The sequence below is a fragment of the Vespula vulgaris genome, chromosome 6, assembly GCF_905475345.1.
Source record: "Vespula vulgaris chromosome 6, iyVesVulg1.1, whole genome shotgun sequence".
In the NCBI taxonomy this organism is placed as follows: Eukaryota; Metazoa; Arthropoda; class Insecta; order Hymenoptera; family Vespidae; genus Vespula; species Vespula vulgaris.
The window spans coordinates 3,939,611-3,962,026 of record NC_066591.1 but is presented as its reverse complement, the minus strand read 5'-3'; the positions used below and the strand labels follow the sequence as shown (position 1 = coordinate 3,962,026).

The 22,416-nt window shown below is 35.1% G+C and overlaps 1 protein-coding gene across 2 annotated transcripts in view; it reads left to right on the top strand.

Annotated features, from left to right (window-relative positions):
* LOC127064662 (protein Wnt-1-like) overlaps nt 1–22,416 on the top strand; it is a 65,496-nt gene that overhangs the window by 33,010 nt on the left and 10,070 nt on the right. Inside the window, exons 1-2 of one of the 2 annotated variants that reach the window (XM_050996060.1) lie at nt 2,982–3,085; nt 21,543–21,741. In XM_050996060.1, the coding sequence (XP_050852017.1) occupies nt 3,069–3,085; nt 21,543–21,741 (216 nt within the window). In that variant the 5' untranslated portion in view covers nt 2,982–3,068. Of the gene's footprint in view, nt 1–2,981; nt 3,086–21,542; nt 21,742–22,416 lie in introns of those variants that run through there. The other variant, XM_050996059.1, reaches the window with a different exon arrangement.

The window sequence follows — 22,416 nt, the reverse complement described above, 5'->3', positions numbered from 1 at the left end:
TGCTTATTCGATAAGTTTTTCGAATCAATCAATGTGTCAAGAGAAAATTTTCCCAAGGTAAACGAAGTTACCGTTCAAATAATGATTAATAATATATAAGTATAGCTCTGTGTGTTACTGTGATTACAGATTCACGTCTGACGTTCTTCTATTGATCTATGCAAATATAATTATCACGTTTTCATTATAGTTTCGTTCATTAAAATCTTTGTTGACTATTGTTGTTCGTTGATTAATCATCGACGAGATTACGAATATTACTTCATGACGTATTATTCGTTTTGTTAAATTCGTCAAGGGAATATTCAGAAATTATTTTAAACTCGTTTTTTAAACGAAAGAAAAGAGAGAAAAAAAGAAGAAGGAACGGTCGATCCTTCGAGATTCTTTTTTCTTCTTCCTTTCTCTTTTTTTTTTTTAATTATAACATTCAATCTATAATATTTTCAAGAAATAAATGATTCGGATATATCGTCTTCCATAAAAAATAAATAAATTATCGAAAAGAATAAAGATATATTTATGAAATTTCCACGAGTTACGTGAGTTAACAAATATAAAATAAAATAAAATAATCGTCTTGAAAATTCGTAAAGAAAAATAAAAAATAAATAAATTATCGAGAAGGCTAACGATATATTTATTAAATTATCACGAGATACGTGAGTTAACAGAAATCGCATTCTCTCATGTTATACTGAATCGCCGGAATGGAAAAGGATCGAAACGGTTGTAAGGATAGACACGGTTGTATCGTTCGAAGAGACAACACGATATTATCGCATGGTGAGATCGCGCACCGGATTCATGGCTAACATATGTTACAATAGCGTTCTGGTACAATAGTCAGAGGCTATGAGAATAGACGAGTACATTCGTACTGTTTCCGATTTATCGTCCAACGTCTCCCTTCTCTCTTTCTTAAAAAAGAAAAAAAAAGAAAAAAAAAATGTTCTGACTCACTTAACACTGCTCTGTCTCTCTTTCTCTCTCTCTCTATATCTATCTTTCTCTTTAACTCTAACTTTCTCTATCTCTCTTTTCAAACGTGATTTTCTTCCTACAATCCTAACTCTAACTATCGATTTATAGACCGACTTTCACGTGTCGATTTAGAGGAATAATCTTATCTATGCCAATATTAATCAATCAGCTTTTTGCTTAGGGAAAAGCAAAAAAAAAAAAAACTAGCACTATGAGAAAGGTCAACGAACCTTAAGTTTAGGGTAGGTTGCTTTGGATAGGGGTATACCTCTGATCGAACTCCCTTTAATGAGGCGAACGTCGAAAAGAAAGAAAAAAAAATTAAAAAAAAAAGAAAGAAGATGAAAAAGAAGAAAAACAAGAAGAAGAAGAAGAAGAAGAAGAAGAAGAAGAAGAAAAGAAGAAGAAGAGGAAAAAAAATAGAAAGAAGAAGGGGAAAGAGAGGACATATGTTCTTAGAGGGCGTCGGATCGATGATCGAAGGAGGAAAGTCTGGAAGTCGCGAAATTCAATACGCTAATGGTTAGCGAGTCCCTTACCGATATCGGCCAACCGGTTTCCAAGGTACCTACATAAAACGACGAAATAATACTACGTGCTTGAGCGCGTTGACGTGCGGTTTGGTGGTCGTACTCTCGTTAATACGTACCGCGTAAACGAACGTAAAATTGAAAGGGTCTACGCTGAGTTGGCAAGGTCTACGCTGAGCTTCCTTCTTTTCTTTTCTTCGTCCTCCATTTTTCTCTTCTCTCTCTCTCTCTCTCTTTCTCTTTTCTACGAGTTCGTTGTTCCAAGCTTCTCTCAAGCTTTTTCTCGAGCTTTCTCAAGCTTTTCAAGTATAACCCTCGTTCCACTAATCTCTTCTTTCGTTTCTCTCTCTCTCTCTCGTTCTTATTTTTCCTTGGTCGTCGTCTTCGTCTTCGTCTTCACGGTGATCAACGTCGAACCTCAACGCTCCTCACTTTTTTTTACTTCGAACACAGCGGTAGCATTTCGGTCCGTTTCACATTCGGACGAGGTTCGAACGGACGTCAGGCATCATCGATCGTTCTGAGCACATCGATTATACGTCAGGTTTTCCGGCCTCTTAACGTGATTCCTTAGAGAAGAAGGCCTTTCATCTTTCAACTGTCGGATTCCTTGTGCTCCGTTTACTCCTATAAGTTCTTAGATACTTACATATATACATACATACATACGTACGTATATATATATATATATACACATATATATGTATAGATATCATCGATGCAAAAAGGAAGTTGCTATCGGTCGAGATGTAATTCTCTTCTTTCTTCGATCTTATTCGAGAATAATGTCTACGTTCATTGATAAATTCTAATCTCTTATCGAATGTCCGGAATAAAGGATAATAAATTCATTTCTTTTTTCTTTATTCGATCGTTACGATCATCCAAAAAAAAAAAAAAAAGAAAGAAGAAGAATATGAAAAAATATACGCAAGTATATGGTCCAAAGTATTTTCAAATCCTAGTGATTTATTCTTCTTTTAACTTCTTCCTTTACTTCTCTTTCCTTGTTTCTTCTAGTCGTCATTTGAAAATACAATATCTCGAAAGTTGGAGGATCGATTCCTTTGTGTATTTTTTATTATTCGTCACTGATCGAGTAAATACATAGTATTATTATTAATATTATTATTCGAACATACCCAAAGATTGTCCTTCCCTTCTCTTTCTTATTAAAACTTGGAAATCTTTCGATCGCAACATAAGCCTTATAAATAGTTTCATCCCTTCGTAGTAGAGATAATCGAACGGTTCCATCAAACTCTCCCCTTCCCCTCTTTTTCCTTCACTCACCCTCTCCCTCTTACTACGAACGATATCTCTTCCTTTCTTTTTCGGACCGGACCACCGAGTTGGAAAATCACGCAACTTGAAGCAGGCAAAGCCTACTCAAAGAATAAGAAGAATAAGAAGAAAAAGATGATGAAGAAGAAGAAGAAGAAGAAGAAAAAGAGAAAGAAGAAGAAGAAGAAGAAGAAGTAGAAGAAGAAGAAGACGTCTACTTCAGAAGCGAGATATCAACGTGTTTCGCTCGAGTAGCACTCTTGGCTGGCAATGCACATCCAACGAAGGTCCACTTATGCATTTTCCCTATGCACTTTCTCTCTCTCTCTCTCTCTGTTTCTCTGTCTATGTCTCTGTCTGTCTCTCATTCTATCTCTATCTCTGTTACACTCTTACTCTTTTACTTTCTCCATCATCCTCCAAGCCAGTACCTTTCAAAGAGAAAGAGCGAAAAGAACTTACACGGTCCCGCGTGCCAGACCGAGTTAAAGCTTGCCTCTAAATTATCGCTATTCTCGGAAGGTTAAAGTTCTCTTTCCGCGGGAGGGCTGAGGGAGCATTGGTGGGGGTTTATGAAAAGAGAAAGAAAAAGAAAAAGAGAGAGAGAGAGAAAGAGTGTGGATCGTGCCAAGGTATCTGCGACATTTCGTAAACACGAAATCAATTTTAATACTGCTTGTCTCTCTTTTTTATATGTATATATGTATGTATGTATGTGTATGTGTAGGTGTATATGTCTATCTCTTTCTCTCTTTCTCTTTTCCTCCTTCTCTTTTTCTCCTTCTCTTTTTCTTACATGCATAGTAAGAAATATATATATATATATATCTCTCTCTCTCTCTCTCTCTTTCTATCTATCTGTCTATCTTTCTCTCTATCTATCTCTTTCTCTTTCATGCACGAAATGAAAATCACCGACACGGGCTGCTGCGTGGCCGAATGAATTTATTTATAAATCTTGTAGCGTTTGCTTCTTTGGATCGCCCTTACTAACGCATATTTGCGTGCCAAGCGAAGACTGTTGCACGTCCGGATCATTTCCGCGCCTTGTTTATTAACGATAAACATCCAAAATTAGTCAGTAACGTATTGTTACGTTTGGTTAATTTATAAGCTATGGATTATGTACGTATCTACGTACAAATATAAATATATATATACATGTAGGTATTGGGTTATACTCGTTAGAAAATATTATGTATGGTAAAACGGATATATATTCGTATAATTGTTAAATCTTTTTTTATTTTAATATATTATAAGTCCAAGTCAATTCATCGATGGATTGACTTAAAAATAGTACGTTTCCTTTTTTACTTTTTTTTTTCTTTCTTTCTATCTCATATCTTTTTTATGTTAAATTAAAATGAGAGATAAATCTAACAATGGACGAATGTCTGAGACTTTGATTATTTAAAATAAAAAAATAAATAAATAAACTTGAACGTCTAAGTTCATATACAATATAATGAAAATGTAATAAAATAGAGATATTAATTAATACTTCTTTTCTATTATATATCCTTAGCACGAATTTAGCAAAGATATCTATTATTTAATATACAGATAATAATTCGCGAGTACATACAATTTTTCGATTAATTGAAAAATTCCTTGCGACTAATAAAATACATGCATAACGATATTCGTGAAGAAACGCTTCGACACTAACGTGAGTAACGTAAGTAAGTTATTTACGTAACAGGTTATGCGACTGACCCGATACATATATTCAATGCAAGTTTCTTCTATTATCAAAGCTACAGATAACGGTTTAACTATAGATATCTCGTAACAGGTTATGTCACTTACTTACCTTGTGTATCCTATCACGCACTTGGAAATAATACACGTACGTGTCTATTGAAAATACTTATATCAATGCAATGTAACTATCTGCATATGTGCATATATTTAAACGAAATTCATTCGTAACCTACATAAAACGCATATATATTTTCTTCTTATTATTCTTCTTCTTTTTTTTTTTTAATTCGTGTCATTGCTCTCTAATTCTTTCAAGCATATATAATTTTACATCATTACTTTTAATTTACATGATGATAATTTTCTATAAAACCCTTTCTTATTATCCTTACATCCTCTTTTCTACCATCGAAATTACATGGGGATGAGCGTGTAAAAACTTGGCTCGGTAGTCTGGACTTGTTTTACCCCCCATCTAAATCCTCTACCATCACTTCCTCATCCTCATCTTTATCCTCCTTCTCCTCCTCTTCTTCCTCTTCCTCCTCCTCTTTCGTTTCCCTCGACAGCTGGGCACAGCACCCTTCGATCCGATATCGCGGCCCGCCTCTCACCTGGCTTATGGGGCCCAGCTAGAAAATTTCATTAAATTCACGCGTGGCCGTAAATAATCGACCCATCGATACGGACACGTCGAGGTGGCCTCGAAAAGTATGGGATGGGATGGGATGGGATGGGATGGTAAACGGGAAGAGAATCCAATAACGCTTTTACTATTGAGAATAGCGACTAAAAAAGGGAGAGATAAAAATAAAGGGAGAGAGACGAAAAAAAAAAAGTAAGTTTACTTAGCCGTACTAACTCTCCTCTTCTCGATTATTATTTTAATCACTAATATTATTAAAAATAAAATACTCGCGCGAATGAGAATTCGTGATGAGATAAAAGAGATAGCGATTAGAGAAGGAAGATAGAGAAAGAGAGAGAGAGAGAGAGAGAGAAATCGTAAGTTTACTTAGCCGTATTAACTCTCCTCTTCTCGATTATTATTTTAATCGGTGATGTTATTAAAAATAAAATATACTTGCGAATGAGAATTCGTGATGAGATAAAAAAGGAAAACTACCGCGACGAGCACGAATCTATTTCATCCTCTTCTGCTATTATATTATAACTACTTGCTAAGAAAATATGAATATGGAAGACAGCGATGTTATTAGGACAAAAATAACGAGTTAATCCGTTCGATCATTTTGACTTCGTTTATGTTGTAATGATCGAATAAAAAAGAAAGATAGAAAATAAAAGAAAAATGGAGGACGTTCTTAATAGAAGTAAAAATTATATAAAATGCGACAGTTTGAAAGGAAGAGAGAGAAGAGACAAAGAAAGACAGAGAGAGAGAGAAAAATAATATAACACGCACACTTTGAAACATTTTCATATACCTACACATAAAATGAGCGATGTTTAGAGAGGTGCGGAGGAGGCTCGAAGCCGTAATATACATCGTGTTATGGTCGCTGTTAGCACCGTTAAACTAGCCTTTACTGTTCCGCCTCGCCTTTGAACTTGTGCCGACTAGTCGGCTGTGGCAGCTGAGGTCAATAAAATGCGTTCTCCATAAAACGCCATAGAGCTCCCTGACGCGTACCAATGGCGACGACGACGACGACGACGACGACGACGACAAAGATAACTATGGTTTCGATCATAGTCGAAAGGAACTATACTCAAAGGACCCATATATCCCAAAATAATTCATTCATTGGGATTCTAAAGACGTTTTTTATCCGAATTTTACTAATTTTTTGGTTTTCTTTTTACGATGGTATCTTATAAAAAGATATGAAAAAAAAAAGATAAGATAGGAAAGATAAAAAATAATCAGAATTTTTTTATTATTATCGTGAATTTTCTTTTCTTTTTCTTTTTTGTTTTTAGGACTATACTGCATATGTGTGTTCGGTCGAATATAGTAAAATTTTTTTATACCTAAATGATGATTAGAATATCGTTAAAATATGATGTATCGTCGAAAGAAAGGATAATAATTCTCTTAGTATATTTATTTATTTATTTGGAAATGATGATCGAATGAAAAAACATATTTGTATGTTTTGTAAGAATCTTTCGTATTCTCAATTATTTTGCAGACAAGACGATAAATGTTTAAATAAAAAATGTAAGAAACGTAAATACTAACATAAAACGATCCTTTCATATTTCTGATCTTAAGAATATTATGTGGAAAAAAAAAAAGATAAAAAACTGAGTGAACGCGTAACATTCCACCGTTCAACCTCTCTCTCTCTCTCTCTCTCTCTCTCTCTGTCTTTTTCGCTCTTGCTCTTGCTCTTTCTCTCTCTCTCTCTCTCTCTCTCTCTCTCTCTCTCTCTCTCTCTCTCTCTCTCTCTCTCTCTCTCTTTCTACGTACGAGATATAGAAAGGACAAAGAGAAAAATTCTCGACGACGTAGTAAATCATCGCGTCGACTATAAAATCCGTGCTACGCAGTGTTTCATGAATATCATTTCAAAGAGTGATCTCTCTCTCTCTCTCCCTCTGATACACACACACGTACACTTTCTAAAAGAAGAACAAACAAAAACAAAAACAAAAATAATATTAACGCTGATAAAATATCAACGACAATTCAATTTATACTATGATCCATTACTACAAATCTATATTTATATATACGTATGTATCCATGTACATATGTACATATATCGCAACATTGAAACAATATATAATTCTAATTTTAATCTAAATTAAATAATAAATAAACGTATAATACATATCCTTTTACGAACATCACAAAGATATTTCAAAGATCTCGCTAAGAGAAATTAGATCCCCTCCCCCTTTTTCGATCTTTCTCTTTCTTTTTTTTTGCGTGCGTTTTTCTTAAATTCTTTTTTCTTCTTGTCTTTTTCTTTTTTTTTCCGTAAGAAACGCACCGCGTAAAAAACTTCTTAACGCACATCCGACACATATGTCCTTGACAGTGAACGTATTTTAAAAATGTTTCTTCCTTTAACTCCCATCTATTCTACCCTCTCAACCCACACCCCCTATATCTTCTCCTTGACTACCAATACCAGTAACAGCCGCATCCGTTTCGTGGTTTCGCGATGCACATTCGTTTATGCCCAGGACCGGTCTCAACCGTTCCTAAAAAGATTCGTACGGTTAACCCGAGTGAAGATTTTCCAATAATCCACCGCTTTGATGTCTTGCCCGCGAACGCCTGCCGGCGGTAACGCTTCTGAACTTTTATTTTAGAACGACGCTACCGAATAAAGGTTGGAATGACGAAGCTCGAAAGTAAGAACGTTATTTTCCTTTGAGAAATTCTGTGAAAAATTCTATTCTATTAGAAAAATATCAAGAAGAAACTACTATCTATCTATCTATTTTCGTAGATAGATAGATAAGCAAGTAGAACAATTTTTTAATTTATAAACGAGATAGATATATGTAGATATACGTACGTAAGGATGTTTCAGTAATAGATCGACAAATTTTAAGGGTGGGTTCTTATTTATTGTAAGGATGAATGAAAGGAGAACAAAAAATCGTATAAATGCGAATCTTCTTTTTCAAGTTAATATTTGATATGTTAACTTGAATATATAAATATATATATATATTTTTTTGATATATAAATATTTATTTATTATTGATATGTACATTTTTTTTTCTTTTATTAATGGATTTTTTATTATTATTCTTTTTTTGTTTTATTTATTATCGATACAGTTTTTTTATTGATACAAAGTTATCCCAAAATCATATCGTCGATTGGTGATAACAGGATATAAAGTATTTCGATAAATTTTTCAACGATTTCGACGATCGATTCAACGATCAACGCAGAGGTAAGCATTATTGTAAAAAGAAAATTATTTTCAATAATTTCCGTAATTAAACGTTACAGTTTTGAAAAAGAAAAGATTTATAACTTGAGGAAAATGCGTTTCCGGTGTCGCATTTATATGATCTCTTTTTTCATTCTTACAGTGAGTAGAACGTGCTCTTAAAATTAGGTGATCTATTTTTGAAACATCCTGTATAAACTGTTCCACGTAATGTATTACGAATATATGAAAACGCAAATGTATTCAAGTCCGTCAAATAAAAAAAGAAAAAAAAGAAACAAAAAAAAAGAAGAAAGAAAAAAATCGTCGAACGAATTGAAAGAATTTGATTTCGTTAACTTTAAACGTCATGTATTACTTCAAATCTTTAATAAATAAGAATTATCTTATGCGACAATAAACGTTTCTAACATTAAACGTCGATCCTTGTCTACACGTTAGAATTAAAATTATGGGTTTAAATCGGGCACAAGGTAATCTGTATAATTCGTAACGAAATAAAAAAAAAATCTGAAATGTCAAACGTCGGATAATTATATAATAAACCGAACAAACAAGGTCCCTTTCCGTGATCATTTTGCAAACAATAATAATAATTAATGGAGAGTTCAAATAATTGGAGTTTTATCGTATCACGATTATACGATAATGACGATAGATAATAATTATACGTCGAGCATAATTGGAATAATAATAAGTGTAACGAGTATAATATAAATACCGATAATAATCTGAAATCATTAAGATTCCCGAAATCAAAATATTTTACGTGTTGTCAGTGCGTTGGACGAAATTAAAAAATGAAAAAAAAAAAAAAGAAAATTAGAAAAGAAAAGAAAAGATAATAAAAAGAAATAAAATAAAAGAAAACAAAATAAAAACAACAATAACAACAACAGCAACAACAACAACAACAACAACAACAACGAGGAATTATACGAGTAAACGCGCTTCGGTGTTTATCGCTGCGGTCTTATGAATTTAAATTAGGTATTATCGCTTTTACCATGACTTTTACAACATATAACTTACATTAGTTGTGACAGCTCGGTGACGGCACAGAAACCGCGAAACGACTCGAACGGTATGCGAGTCCTTTTCGACTCCGGTCGAAAGTTAACCACGAAGGAATAGTGAATACCGATCGTAAATATATATATATATATATACATACACCGCTTGCTCCAAATACTTTTCCTCGAGTACCGTGAAAGTGGTTGTCCTCTTCGTCCTCGTCTTCGTCCTCGTCCTCGTCCTCGTCCTCGTCCTCGTCATCGTTGACTATCATCGTTATATTTCGTCGTACTTCTACCATATCAGATCGCTCGATGATCGGATAGTTAGGGGATGAAAATGGGATGGAATGGAATGAGATAGAAGAGGGTGGTCATTAACCAGCTAATTATTATTATTCGTGGGTACTCGTAGAGAATATGTTTCACGTACGATGTACGAGACGAGCTCTACCCTTTCACGACGTGTATCCCGTTAAGTATCAGTACTTTTGCTACGGTACTCGAGGGTAGAGTACCTTGTTACAACACTGTTCATATACTGCCAACCGAAGGATTCCAACCGTGTTTACCCTACAAGCCGGTACTCTACTACCGCATAGGCGCCGCATCGTTTCCAATAAGTAGATATCATCACTTTCACGAATTAGACGAGTAATTAGTAAAACGTCACTCGTCGCGTGTCCTTACGGTATCGTGATCTTTCAATTGAGCGGTATCATTTTTCTCGGCTACCTCAAACGTAAAAGATAAATTTTATTATTGACTTACTCAAATGGAATAAATTAGTACTATATATATATATATATATATATATATATATATATATATATATATATATATATATATATATATATGTATGTATGTATGTATAGATATGTATATATACAAGATGTCCGTCCATAGAGATGTCCGAACAAATATATCGCAACTGATTGAACTTACGAGAAAGTTAAAAATAAGAAAACGTTTATAAGAAAGACTTCGAGTCAGTTCTAAAATAAAAAATTTCTTTTCTTTTTCTTTTTTTTTCTTTTTTTTTTTTTTTCTTTTACTCCTGACCTTTTCGAGTTACGAAGGTCGGTATAGTCTCTTTTCCTTTTTCTTTTTTCTTTTTTTTTTTTTCTAATAGATACTTATAATTTTTTTATCTGTTCTCACATTTGTATACCAATGGTCATTTGCAATGGAAATTATAGGTATCTGGCAAAAAGTCTTTACTATGCACCGTTTACGAGATAATTGGCATCTTAACGACTGACTGACAGATTCATACTCTAGTGCAATTCATATTCCATGCTATGAAATTACATTGTTTTCAAAATCAAGCAGTCGTGTGTTTATTTATTTTATTTTATTTTATTTTATTTTATTTTATTTTATTTTTCAGTTACAACCGACACAAGAATAAATTTACATACGAACGAATCTTACGATATAATCAACGCGATTGATTACACGATAATAATTTTCTCATTACAAATGCACTTCCCAAGATTTTACTTACATCCTCGCATTTATTTCAAGGAAATCATAATAAACCTTTTAAAACAAGGCCATCTTTTTTCCCTTAAAAAGAGAGAACAGACCACTTCTTTTAATACTAAATATTTGAATGATTTTAATCGAGCATAATCCTTCGATCTTCCTATATAAAAATAATTCGTACGTATGTTACCTAAATATTTCAACGAGTCCTTGACATTGTAGAATTTCCAAACGTGTTCTTAGCTTTCCATCTTTCATTCCACATTCCTCGTTAAGTTTATAAAACAACAACAAAAATAAATAAAAGAAAGAAAGTAAAGAAAAAGAAATGAAAAAAAAAAAAGAGAGAAAAAAGAAAAGAAAAAGAAAATTCGTATGTCCTACACGAAAGAGCGATAGAGATAGAGACGCTTGGAAACGATATTAAAAGTAAAGAATTTGTTTCGTGGGACATGAGAAATGTATACGAAGAACGTGAAAGAGAAAGAAATAGAGAAAGGAGAAAGATAGACAAGCAAAGAGTCTTCAGCATTTGAGAAAGAGCGGGATCTTGAAACGGTGCCAACTACCGAGTAAGAACCATGCTACTTCCTAATGTAACTGAATTTAATGAATCTTATTGTTAGTACACGCTAAAGTGTCGAGCTCGTTGACCTCACGACACGAAGAGAAAGAGAGAGAACACCCTGGCAGCGACGTTCTTCGAACAGCATCTTCATCGTTGTCGCACGTAACTACGACGTTACTAATTCCGGATTAGAACTTTACCGATAATTAATTTACCACCATCCGCCAGTAATTATACACCCACGTCGTGTTCGTTGTCAGACTTAAGGAACGTGAATAAATTATTATTGGACGCGTTTCGAAATATGACGTCGTGTTGTTTTCTTTCTTTTTGTTATTTTTTTGTTTTGTTTTGTTTTTTTAATCGTTCTTTTGTCTTCCTTTTTTCTCATTCATTTTTGTTAAGCTTAATAGTCTTGTGATCGTTAATTAACAGCTCGTTAAAGTCGTCACTCGTTATCGTCGTTATCGTCATTGTTGTCGTCGTCGATTCGGTAATTAATACAACGAAGATGAGCACTTCCAGGACACATATTTTACTCTCCTTCGTTGTCCGTCAAAAGGCTCTTGACTGGTTGATAGATTCTTGTATAGTAACGAGAAACAGCTCGTCTTTGAGTAGCCCCGTAAGACGACGTTATTGTTGTTGTTATTATTCAATAGCTAGAACGCCTAGCTACTCTAACAAACTCAAGGACTAGACTCATTCATCTACTAGCTACAACAGTACTCTTATTATAAACACGAATCTTTTAACTTGGATGATTCTCTGATCTCCCTAAAAAAAAGAAAAAGAAAGGAAAGAAAACTTGGAATGATAAGAACAAGGGAAAACAAAAAAGAAGAAGATTAAGAGCAAGAAGAAATGAAAACAAAGAATGATCTTTCATCCTTGAAGAATATCGATCGATAACTTGTACATATGAAAAATCGATATTATATATTCGCATGAATAAAAGAAAATATAGAGAAAATACCGAGAAAAAAAAACAGAGAAAGAGAAAGAGAAAGAGAAAGTTCGATTGGAGTTAGTAAGAAGAAAATTTAGAAGGATCGAGTAAACACCAAAGTAATTGAGAGAAATCATAAAGAATTTTCTACTAAATTAAGTCACCCTCCATTGAGATGGAATTTGCCTTCTCTCTCTCTCTCTCTCTCTCTCTCTCTCTCTCTCTCTCTCTCTCTGTTTTTCCTTCGCGACGACATAACCGAAATGGAAGTTTTCCAATAAGAAAAGAAAAAAAGCTAATCAGACGGCGGTTCTTCCGAGATATCAGACTGAGCTCAATGGTCCGTGTACCTGTAAGTTGTAGATATGCCTCTATCAGCAGGTCCTGCACCATGATCCTGGTTTTCTACTCTATCCCTCTCTCTCTCTCTCTCTCTCTCGTTCTTTTTTTTTCTTCTTTTCTATCCTTCCTATTTCTCTCTCCTTCTATCCTTCCTACTTTCTTTCTTTCTTTCTTTCTTTCTTTCTTTTTTTTTTTCTTTCCCTCGGCCGTGGCGTTTTTCAGAGAGATCACGCGAGATTGCTTCATACGCAATGTACCGTGTCGAGCCGACCCTGATTTCGTTTTTCGGTCTTGATTCTCGAGCCAACGTAAGAGTGTATCGTAATTTTAAGGAAAAAGACAAAAAAAAAGAAACGAAAAAAAATTTATATATATATATAGAGAGAGAGAGAGAGGGAGAGAGAGGGAGATAATGGTTTACTTGATACTAACTATATTTTACGAAATATGAAGAACGTGAATATATGAATACTGGATGACGATTGGAGATAATAGAAGTTGTGATAAGAACAAAAAACAAAGTGAAGGGAAAAAAAAGAGTTGTAGATAACAAAGAATAAAAAGAAAAGAAAGGAACGAAATGAAAATGAATCGAAGTAAAGAAGAAACTAACGATCTCGAATTTTTTCCAACGTTTTATAAACGATTCTGGATATTCGATGATTATATATTTTTCTCTTTCTCTCTTCCTTTTTTCTTTCTTTTTGTATAGGTTTACAAGCACGTTTAAACGAATTTAATCCTTCGTAAACGATGTCGTATTAAATAAATCCAAGATATTATATTGACTATCAATTATACAAATTATTGTATCGAATAATGAACATTACAAATGATTAGAATCGATCTTTATCTTAATAACAAACGATTGTTCGTATTATTTTATCTACGATTAAGAATGGAATGCATTATAATTACAAAGAGAAAAAGTACGGAAGATAAAGGATAAAGAAACGAAAGTTAAAAATGAACCCAACGAACGTTTTCTGATAATCGTTTTTACGATCGTTTAACGCGTCATGTATAAAGATCAGGATTCGAGGAATGTATGTCCCATTCTTTATCTCGAATATTTTTCAAGCTGAAAAAACGAGACGCGTGACTCACGCGAACACCCTCGAAAGAATGAAGGATTAGTTTTACGAGAGACGCGACAAAGATACGTCCTCCTTATCGTTAGAGCAATAAGGAGGAACAAGGTAATCCGTCGCTTTACAAGGTGGGATAAAGGTTTGTTAAGGGTTATATACCATGTAAATAGGCGGATACCTTTCTCTCCAAACTTTCCTGAGAATAGATGACATACTATCGGAAGTACTTTCCTACGGTTGAAATTTCTATCGATGGTTAAGTACTTTATTTAAAAAAAAATATATATATAATAGAACTATTCAAATATCGTTCAGAGAAAACATATCATTTGTATTAATCATAAAAGTATCCTTTATCACGAATAACTATGCCGTCGTATCGTTCATTGATTCGAAAATTTCTTTCTTTTTTTTTATCTACGTATAACACGAGAAATAAATTCTATTGTAACGAGTCAATTAAAAATTATTATAGACGTATCGAATATTTATTGTCGTATCGTTTATTGTCGTATAAAAAATATATTAGTCACGTCTTATTAGATAGATCATTTGAATTTTATTTTGTATTAATCTCAAACGTTAATATCACTACATCTGTACAAGAGAGCATAAGATTTACAAATTTTCTAACCGATCGTATCTTTCAATACGTACAAACATTTCTAAAAAAAAATTAACTCTCTTTTAAGAGTGAGAAATCTATATTATTAAAAACCTGTATTATTAACTCGATCGAGTTAATAAAACATACACGATACGAAACATTTGAAACGATCGAATAATATATTATTCATCAAAAGCTTCTTATATACGTTAAAAGCATAAAAAGTTTCTCGTAAAAGTATCGCATAAGTGTATCGTAATATTATTTGACATTAGCCATCAAAGATGGAAGAAAAACTTTTATCGTCACAAAAAAATCCACAGAACGTCACAAAAAATCGACAGTTACTTTCACATACGTACGTACGTACGTACATACGTTGAATCATCGTCGTCATCGTCATCGTCGTCATGGATGTGGACACGTACGTGGAATAGGTCCAATGTAAATGAAGAAGATCACTTTCTATCTCTATTTCTCTTTCTCGTTGCTCTCTTGAAGGAGGCGTCGAGGGCGCGATTTATCGCATAAGACCCTCTCGCGAAGAAAGAGTAGTCCTGACGTTGCTCGTTAATTTTCGTCGCACGTGTACCGGCGCTTTGATCGCGCGGGTATGCTAATTGCCGTTCGCCGCCCACTTTCTCTCTCTCTCTCTCTCTCTCTCTCTCTCTCTCTCTCTCTCTCTTTCTTTTTTTCTCTTTCTCTTTCGCTCTATAGATGAGAGATAAGAAGACAAGAAACACGCCGGATGTTCTTTGCCAGGACATATCGAGCAACATCATTCGAGAGAGAGGAAGTGGAGTTACGATTAAAAAAAAAATTCACCCTTGGCATCTTTGTTTCTTTTCTTATTCCTTTTTTCTATTCTTAATTTTTTTCTCCTTTCTTAATTTTTTGTTTGTCCTTCAAAAATACGTACCACGATCTCTGTGCACAGTATAATTCGAATACGAGGGATGATCGTATTTGCTAAATCGATCTAATTCAAACCTCGACCTTTTCGTGTTATAACGATCGTTCGTTCATCGTAACATAAATTTCGAAAGATCTTCCTTTACGAATATCATCGTTAAATAGAGTCAAGATAGAGATATAAAGAAAAGATATAAATATTCTTAAATAAAAGTGTTCGTTCGAACGATTGAAATTACAAAGATTAAAAAAATGTCAAAGTTACAGAGAGGAGTATGGAATATCAACTAGATGAGAATTGCAAATGATAGATATAGAGAATTAACGAAGTGGATGGATAGAAAGAAAGGACGATTATATATGGAAAGTACCGAAACTAAGAAGAGAAAGAGAGAGAGAGAGAGAGACAGATAGAAACGAAAAAAAAGTAAAAGAAAAAAAAGAGAGAGAGAGAGAGAAAGAAAAAGAAAGGAAAAGAAAGAAGAAGAAAGATAGAGAAGACGATGAGGGGTTGTTGGAAGAGAAGGAAATACTGAGAAAAGTATCGTAAAGATAGGTGGCATACGTACATATATACCAATGTAAATATGAACGATCCATCCCGCACGATGTCGCAAACAGAGTGAAACTAGTACTCTATTTGATATCCCTGGGGCTCGAGGTCTGCACTTTCAGATTTACTGCGTGTGTATATGCCGACATGTGTACGCATTACACTACGTGAAAAGGAGGTGGTGGGGAGTTGAGTTGTGTCGGGGACCCCCATACAATGCCGTTCCCGTGAGGGAAGCGTTGCATCCCCTAATTAAGATTGGCCTTGTTTCAAGCGGCCCGCGAAATGATTCGCCGATCTCCAGAGGCTGGATCGTACGATATACATACATACCCTATATACGTGTATATCGTATAACTCCACTGTATGTGTATACGTTGGATGGTGCGTGCTCTTATAGCGACCAATCTCTGTAAATCTCTGCGAACTCAGCCTTTTTCGAGACCAATCTACCCCCACCTTTACTCCCACTTTTTTCTCTTTCTTTCTCTCTCTCTCTCTCTCTCTCTCTCTCTCTCTTTCTCTTTATATTCTTCTTTCTTCTCTCGCATTAGTTTCGAATATAACGAGGTCATCGAGGCATTAAAAATACGCTTGCGAAAGAAAAAAAGAAATTCGCCGATTAATTTTCTTATCATCCTTGATGTTCCTCGCGAACGACTTCCTTTTTTTTTCCTTTTTTCTTTCTTTCTTTTTTTTTCTTTCTTTCTTTCTTTCTTTCTTTCTTTCTTTCTTTCTTTCTGTTTTTTTTTTCTTTTTTCTTTTATTTATTTTGAGATTTACCAGTCCGGTGTACGAGTCTGTTTCGTTAATACGATACTCCCACGTTGCCCGAACTCCTCCGAGAAATTGAAATGACTTAAAAAGGATGCTGTTATCGAACTTGCCGAGTCTGCTACTTCAACGATGGTCTTCGTTGAGATGACAAAAACAATTCGTATGTCCTGTAGAAAATATAAAGAAAAAAAGAAAGCAACAGAAAGAAGAAACGAAATTATACGAAATACGTAAGATTAAATGTATCGTAATTGAGATTACGATTAATCGACGATCGCAAAAGTAAATAACTTATCGAACGAGATTAACGAGATTGCTAAAAAAAAAAAAAATAAAAAGAATAAATAAAACAAAAAGTAACGATCTTTTTCATCGTTAAAATCCTCCCTTAAAATAATGACAATGAATAATAAAAAGATGAATAATATTATAACGTATAAAAAACATTAGAATTCAAGCTATCCCGAAAAAACATTTTTTCACATTTTGTCGAGAGGTATCTCAGATTACGAACATCCACTCTTATCAAGGAACGTCTTCGAACGTCAAACTGGATTCCTCCAAGCTTAGAGATACTTGACGGATATCAAGAGCCCGAGGATAACTAGAGGGTTGATCGAAATCGTGGGGGGGTTGATCCGCGGACATGGTTGTTAGAGACTGTAATCGATACTAATTAGCATGGTACAAAGTTACGTTCGAACGATGGCCGGCGGCGATTCGCATCGTAAACGCGAGCATTTCCAACCCCTTCTCTTTCTCTCTCTCTCTCTGTCTCTCTCTTTCTCTTTCTCTTCATCCACCTAACGTAACTAGCTACCTAGCTAGAAACTACCTACCAACTACCAACTACCTACCTACCTATCTACCTACCTACCTACCTACCTACCTACCTACCCCACTTACAGCTTTTAATACTAAATATAGTATACACGATGCACATCGTATTGTAGGCTTTTGAGGATTTATCCCTCCATTATACTGCCGCTCGTGAATGTTCTCGACGTAAATGGGCCCTATCGCTGTCACGTGGACAAAGCGCTGACCGACGTGGTTATGACGGCAACGCGATACCCCTTTAAGTAATAATAATAATCGCGACGATAATGGTCGTACTTCGATATACCTATTTCTATGTGTATGTGAGTTCTCTCTCTCTCGTTTTCAATGCTTCTCGGTTTCTCTCTATTTCCTCTCTTTCTCTTCTTCAAATCCGTATATACCACCACCCCCGCAAACAAGCACTACCACCCCATCGCCTCGACGTCCCTCTCCCGCCCTCCCTCCCTCCCCTTTCTGCCCTTTTCCCTCCACACCAATACCACTAACCTTCATCATCGCCGTCATAGTTGGACGACGCATCATCGGATCTGAATATGGATTCCTTTCTTTCCTACCGACGCTTTGTCGAGTTATTATTCGCCCTCGTGTCCTTCCCCGCTGCTACTACCGTCGTCACCGAGAGCGAACGAGCAACGAGCCTTATTCCCTAACCGTCTCGACTTACCCTTGGCCTTACCCTTCGAAAAAAAAAAGAAGAAAAAGAAAGAAAAAAAAGAAGTAGAAAAAAAGAAAAAAAGAAGAAAAAGCACGCTTGCTCTCGGGTATACTCGCGTCTACCGACTACGACGGAATCGCGAGACTACTTTAAAGTAGTCGTCCCAATCGAAATATTCCATTTGTATTCCTGAGTTTTTCAACGAATCGTGACATCCAAGTTCGTCCGTTCGATCGACCCTTCAACGATCGTACGATCAACACGCTCGATACGTATTTTTCATATTTCATTTATATCGATTTTGTAATTTTATATTATTCCGAATTGATTTTAAACTGCGATTGACGTATAGGTTTAATTTCGATAATAAATGCTTGACGATTTTAGAACCAACAACTGTGATATTTCCAGCGATATTAATTAAACAGTTTAACTCGTTCAACAAGTACTATGATATATCTGTTCGTTCTAAATACTACTTTTTTTTTTTCCCAATTTATAACATTAATTTACTATTCACCTCGTTAATTAATTTGAATATTTCATTGCGACTCGTTCGTTTCGGTTATCTTAATAAAAAAAAAAAATTAAAAAAAATATGAAAATAAAAAGAAAATACTTATCGATCTAAATATAGACGATATGGTATTGACGATGAAAAAATCATTTAGATAAACAAATTTTAACGATCGTATAAAAGGTATTGGTACACTTCTAGTTTAGGGACTGGTATATACAGTGCTAACGAAAACTTTAATTAATTTTTACTGCAGGTGGGGTGAGACAGGGGGTGTCTAAAAACGATCCCCCTCTTAACAGTCAAGGGTTAATATACACGAGTTTAGGACCGAAGTCAAGTCGAATATATATCATCTTGGCGATGAAGGGGCGATCGAGTAGTACAGAGAATATCACCCTCGAAACGTTCGATGAGTCACGACAATCGACCAACAGGATCCTCCTTTAGGCTTTACGATTTTCGTAACGCTTTTTTTTCTCCCCGTTTTCGATTTTTACTACGGTCCTTATTTTTTCTACGACTATTACGATCTTTATATTTTCACGTTAATGGCCCCGCAGGCTTTTTTCCTCGAACAAGATTTGTCCCTTTAACTGGTATAGCCAGTAGTAGCCTTCGACTGTAGTATCCGTTTTTTCACGAGCACATGTTCGTCGTCTACAGGGTGTCTTTGGATAAATTGTTTAAAGGGAACTTTATTGAATAATTCAATTGTTACAACTATCACTTGAAGAGATACCTTCGATCGATTAAATCACGAGCGATCGTATTTCAAAAAAAAAAAAAGAAAGAAAGAGAAAAAAGCTAAAAATATTACAAACCTGACGTTTCCATTGATAAGTATATATCTACACGTACATACGTACTCACGCGTAAATACTACGTAATACATTGCAAACTAAACCGACCGAGTGAAAAATACTTTACAACACCCATACGTACTATAAACTACAACCTACAAACTTAAAGAAAGAAATTACTCCCGTTTATACTAGTTGCTTCTCGCATGATTTAACAACGAACCGTAACACACCGATACATGAAAGCAAAATATATGCATATATTCATAGAGCCGATTTGATCGTGAGTCGAGAGCCGTCCGTCTACACCATGCTCTTATACTCTTTCTCGCGTATCGATTGCAATATCGTGAACGCACCCATATCATTCTCTCCTCCTCTTCCTCTTCCTCCACCTTCTCCACCCTCACCCTCACCCCCCTAATTCTTCCTATCGTCATCGACGGAAGGGTGCTGCCACCTAAATCGGCTATTTGAGTGTAGGCTCAGCTTGACGGTAAACACGTTTCATGGATTTCTCGCGATACAAGACATAGATATATCTATCTAAGTATCTATGTATCTATCGTCGTAGTCGAGGATCAAACTGCGAATTTAACTTACGAAGCGATCTTCCTCGAAATAGTAATCCGAAGCAAGCTAGATATTCTTACTCTCTCTCTCTCTCTCTCTCACTCTCTGTCTTTCACTCTCACTTTCAATCTCTCTCTCTTTCTCTCTCTTTCTTTATCCTTCTCTCTCCTTCGGGTTTTCCTTGGAGGTCCATGTATGTATGTATGTATGTATGTATGTATGTATGTACTCAGAAAATACACAGCAGATAACACGACGAAGATAGAGCCCCGGGACACGCGAGAGCCAGTGTATAGACCGTAAAAGCAACGTGGGACTCCTGGAAGGGTCGTAAACCGTCGTTACCAAACAAACCCCGAAATAGTCGTAGCGTATGGAGAGTTGAGAATCTCATAGAGAGGTGGTGGATATCCAAAAGAAGAGAGAGAGAGAGACTTTAAAACGTGAAAAGCGTTTCTTCGTTCGAAAGCAAACAAATGATAGAACGATACCAGCTGCTTATGTCTTCTAAGGATCCTCTTTTTCTCCTTTCTCTTCATTTTTTTTTTTTATTCTCCATTTCTTTCTACTTCTTTTTTTCCTTTTCTTTTCTCTCTCTCTCTCTCTCTCTCTCTCTCTCTCTCTCTTATTCTCGAGGAAAGATCCAAAATCTTTTTTAGGCTTCTTTTTTTTCCTCTTCGATTACAAGCACCAGCACTGTTACACGGTCACGGTCGCAGTGCGTCCACTCGAGTCACTCCAAGGAATGGTCCTTGACCGGTCTCCGTTCTGTTAGCTAGATCGAAGGGTTTTAAAAGGGACGTTTGATGGAAACAGTCGTACGATTCCTCTCTTCCGTAATCTTACGTTATAGAAACGTTTCACACTCGTCGCGTTAACGTATAAAAGGAAATGCATTATAAGATTACTGCAACAAATAAAATCTTGTAAATAATCATTCGCGAAAGGGAGACAGAAGAAAGAGAAAATGATCGATAAAAGAGAGAGAGAGAGAGAGAGAGAGAGAAAGAGAGGAAGTATTTTTAAATGGTTATATTTTTTGTTTCATTTTCTTTTTATTTCGTTCTCTTAATAAATAAAAAAAAGAAAACAGAGCAATCAAACATCATGGCAAAGGTTCTGCGCTTTCTCTTTCTCTCTCTCTCTCTCTCTCTCTCTCTCTCTCTCTCTCTCTCTCTCTCTCTCTCTCTCTCTCTCTCTCTTTCTCTATCTCTCTATCCATCTCTCTCTTTTCAAATCAGGACACAAGCGATCTTCTACCCTCTATAATTTTCACTCCGGATACCTGCTCTAATTATAGGTAGATACTTTTGCGAGAGACGCCGCAGTAGGCATTTTTCTTCTTCTAGTAGCGCGCAAAGACAAGAAGTATATGTGTACGATGAGAAAAAAAGAAAAAGAGAAGCTCAATCTCTTTCTTTCTTACTCACTCTTCCTATTTTTTTTTCTTCTTTTTTTTCAGGTATCTGGGACTGGAACCTCGCTTGAGCGGATCGGTCCAGGGTGCTGGAGGCGGTACTGATGGTTCAGACGGACAACAGGGCTTGGGTCTAGCTGGTGCGGGTGTGATCGGTCCTGCTAGTGCCGAAAAAAATTGCAAAAGTGTCTATCTCAGCGTCAAACAACAACAGATTTGCTCGCGTTCACCGCCGGTCCTGCAAGTACGTTTTTCTTTTTTGTTTTTGTTCTTTTTTTTACGTAAACGTCGTTACGATCATCTGTGATCGCATGATCATATGATCAAAAAGATTAAATTTTAATGTAAAGTGGTATAAATCCAATTAAAAAATGATGTTTTTAATCTTTTTTTTTTTTTTGCTTCAATGTCCTCTTTACAACTACATGTTTTGTTTTTATAATATTCAGGTAAAATAAATATTAAAGTCAATAAAAGATGGATTTATAACATTTTCAAATATAATATTTTTTATAGGTAAAATGTCGTTTCACTTCAAGTTGATATTTCTCATTATTAATTATCCAAAAAATCATATTTATATATATGTATGTATGTACACACACACACACACACAGACACATATATATAGACACACATATAGATTAAACATCTTGTGTAAGTTAATTCATATATCTTGCTTTTTCAAATATATATATAATAAGGAGAACGGCGCCAAGAGTTTTTAACGAGTTTTTAATGGTCGATCAAGCGGTTAGATGCGAAACGACGCATGATTACTATTTTCAAGCTGGCAAGGGTTCATCAAGGGTGAAAACCTTACCTCAAAGTCGACGCTTATATTTTGCGTGTATATCTAAATCAATGGTGATAAATGTATATAAAAAAATGATATTGTAATAAAAAGATACAAATAAGA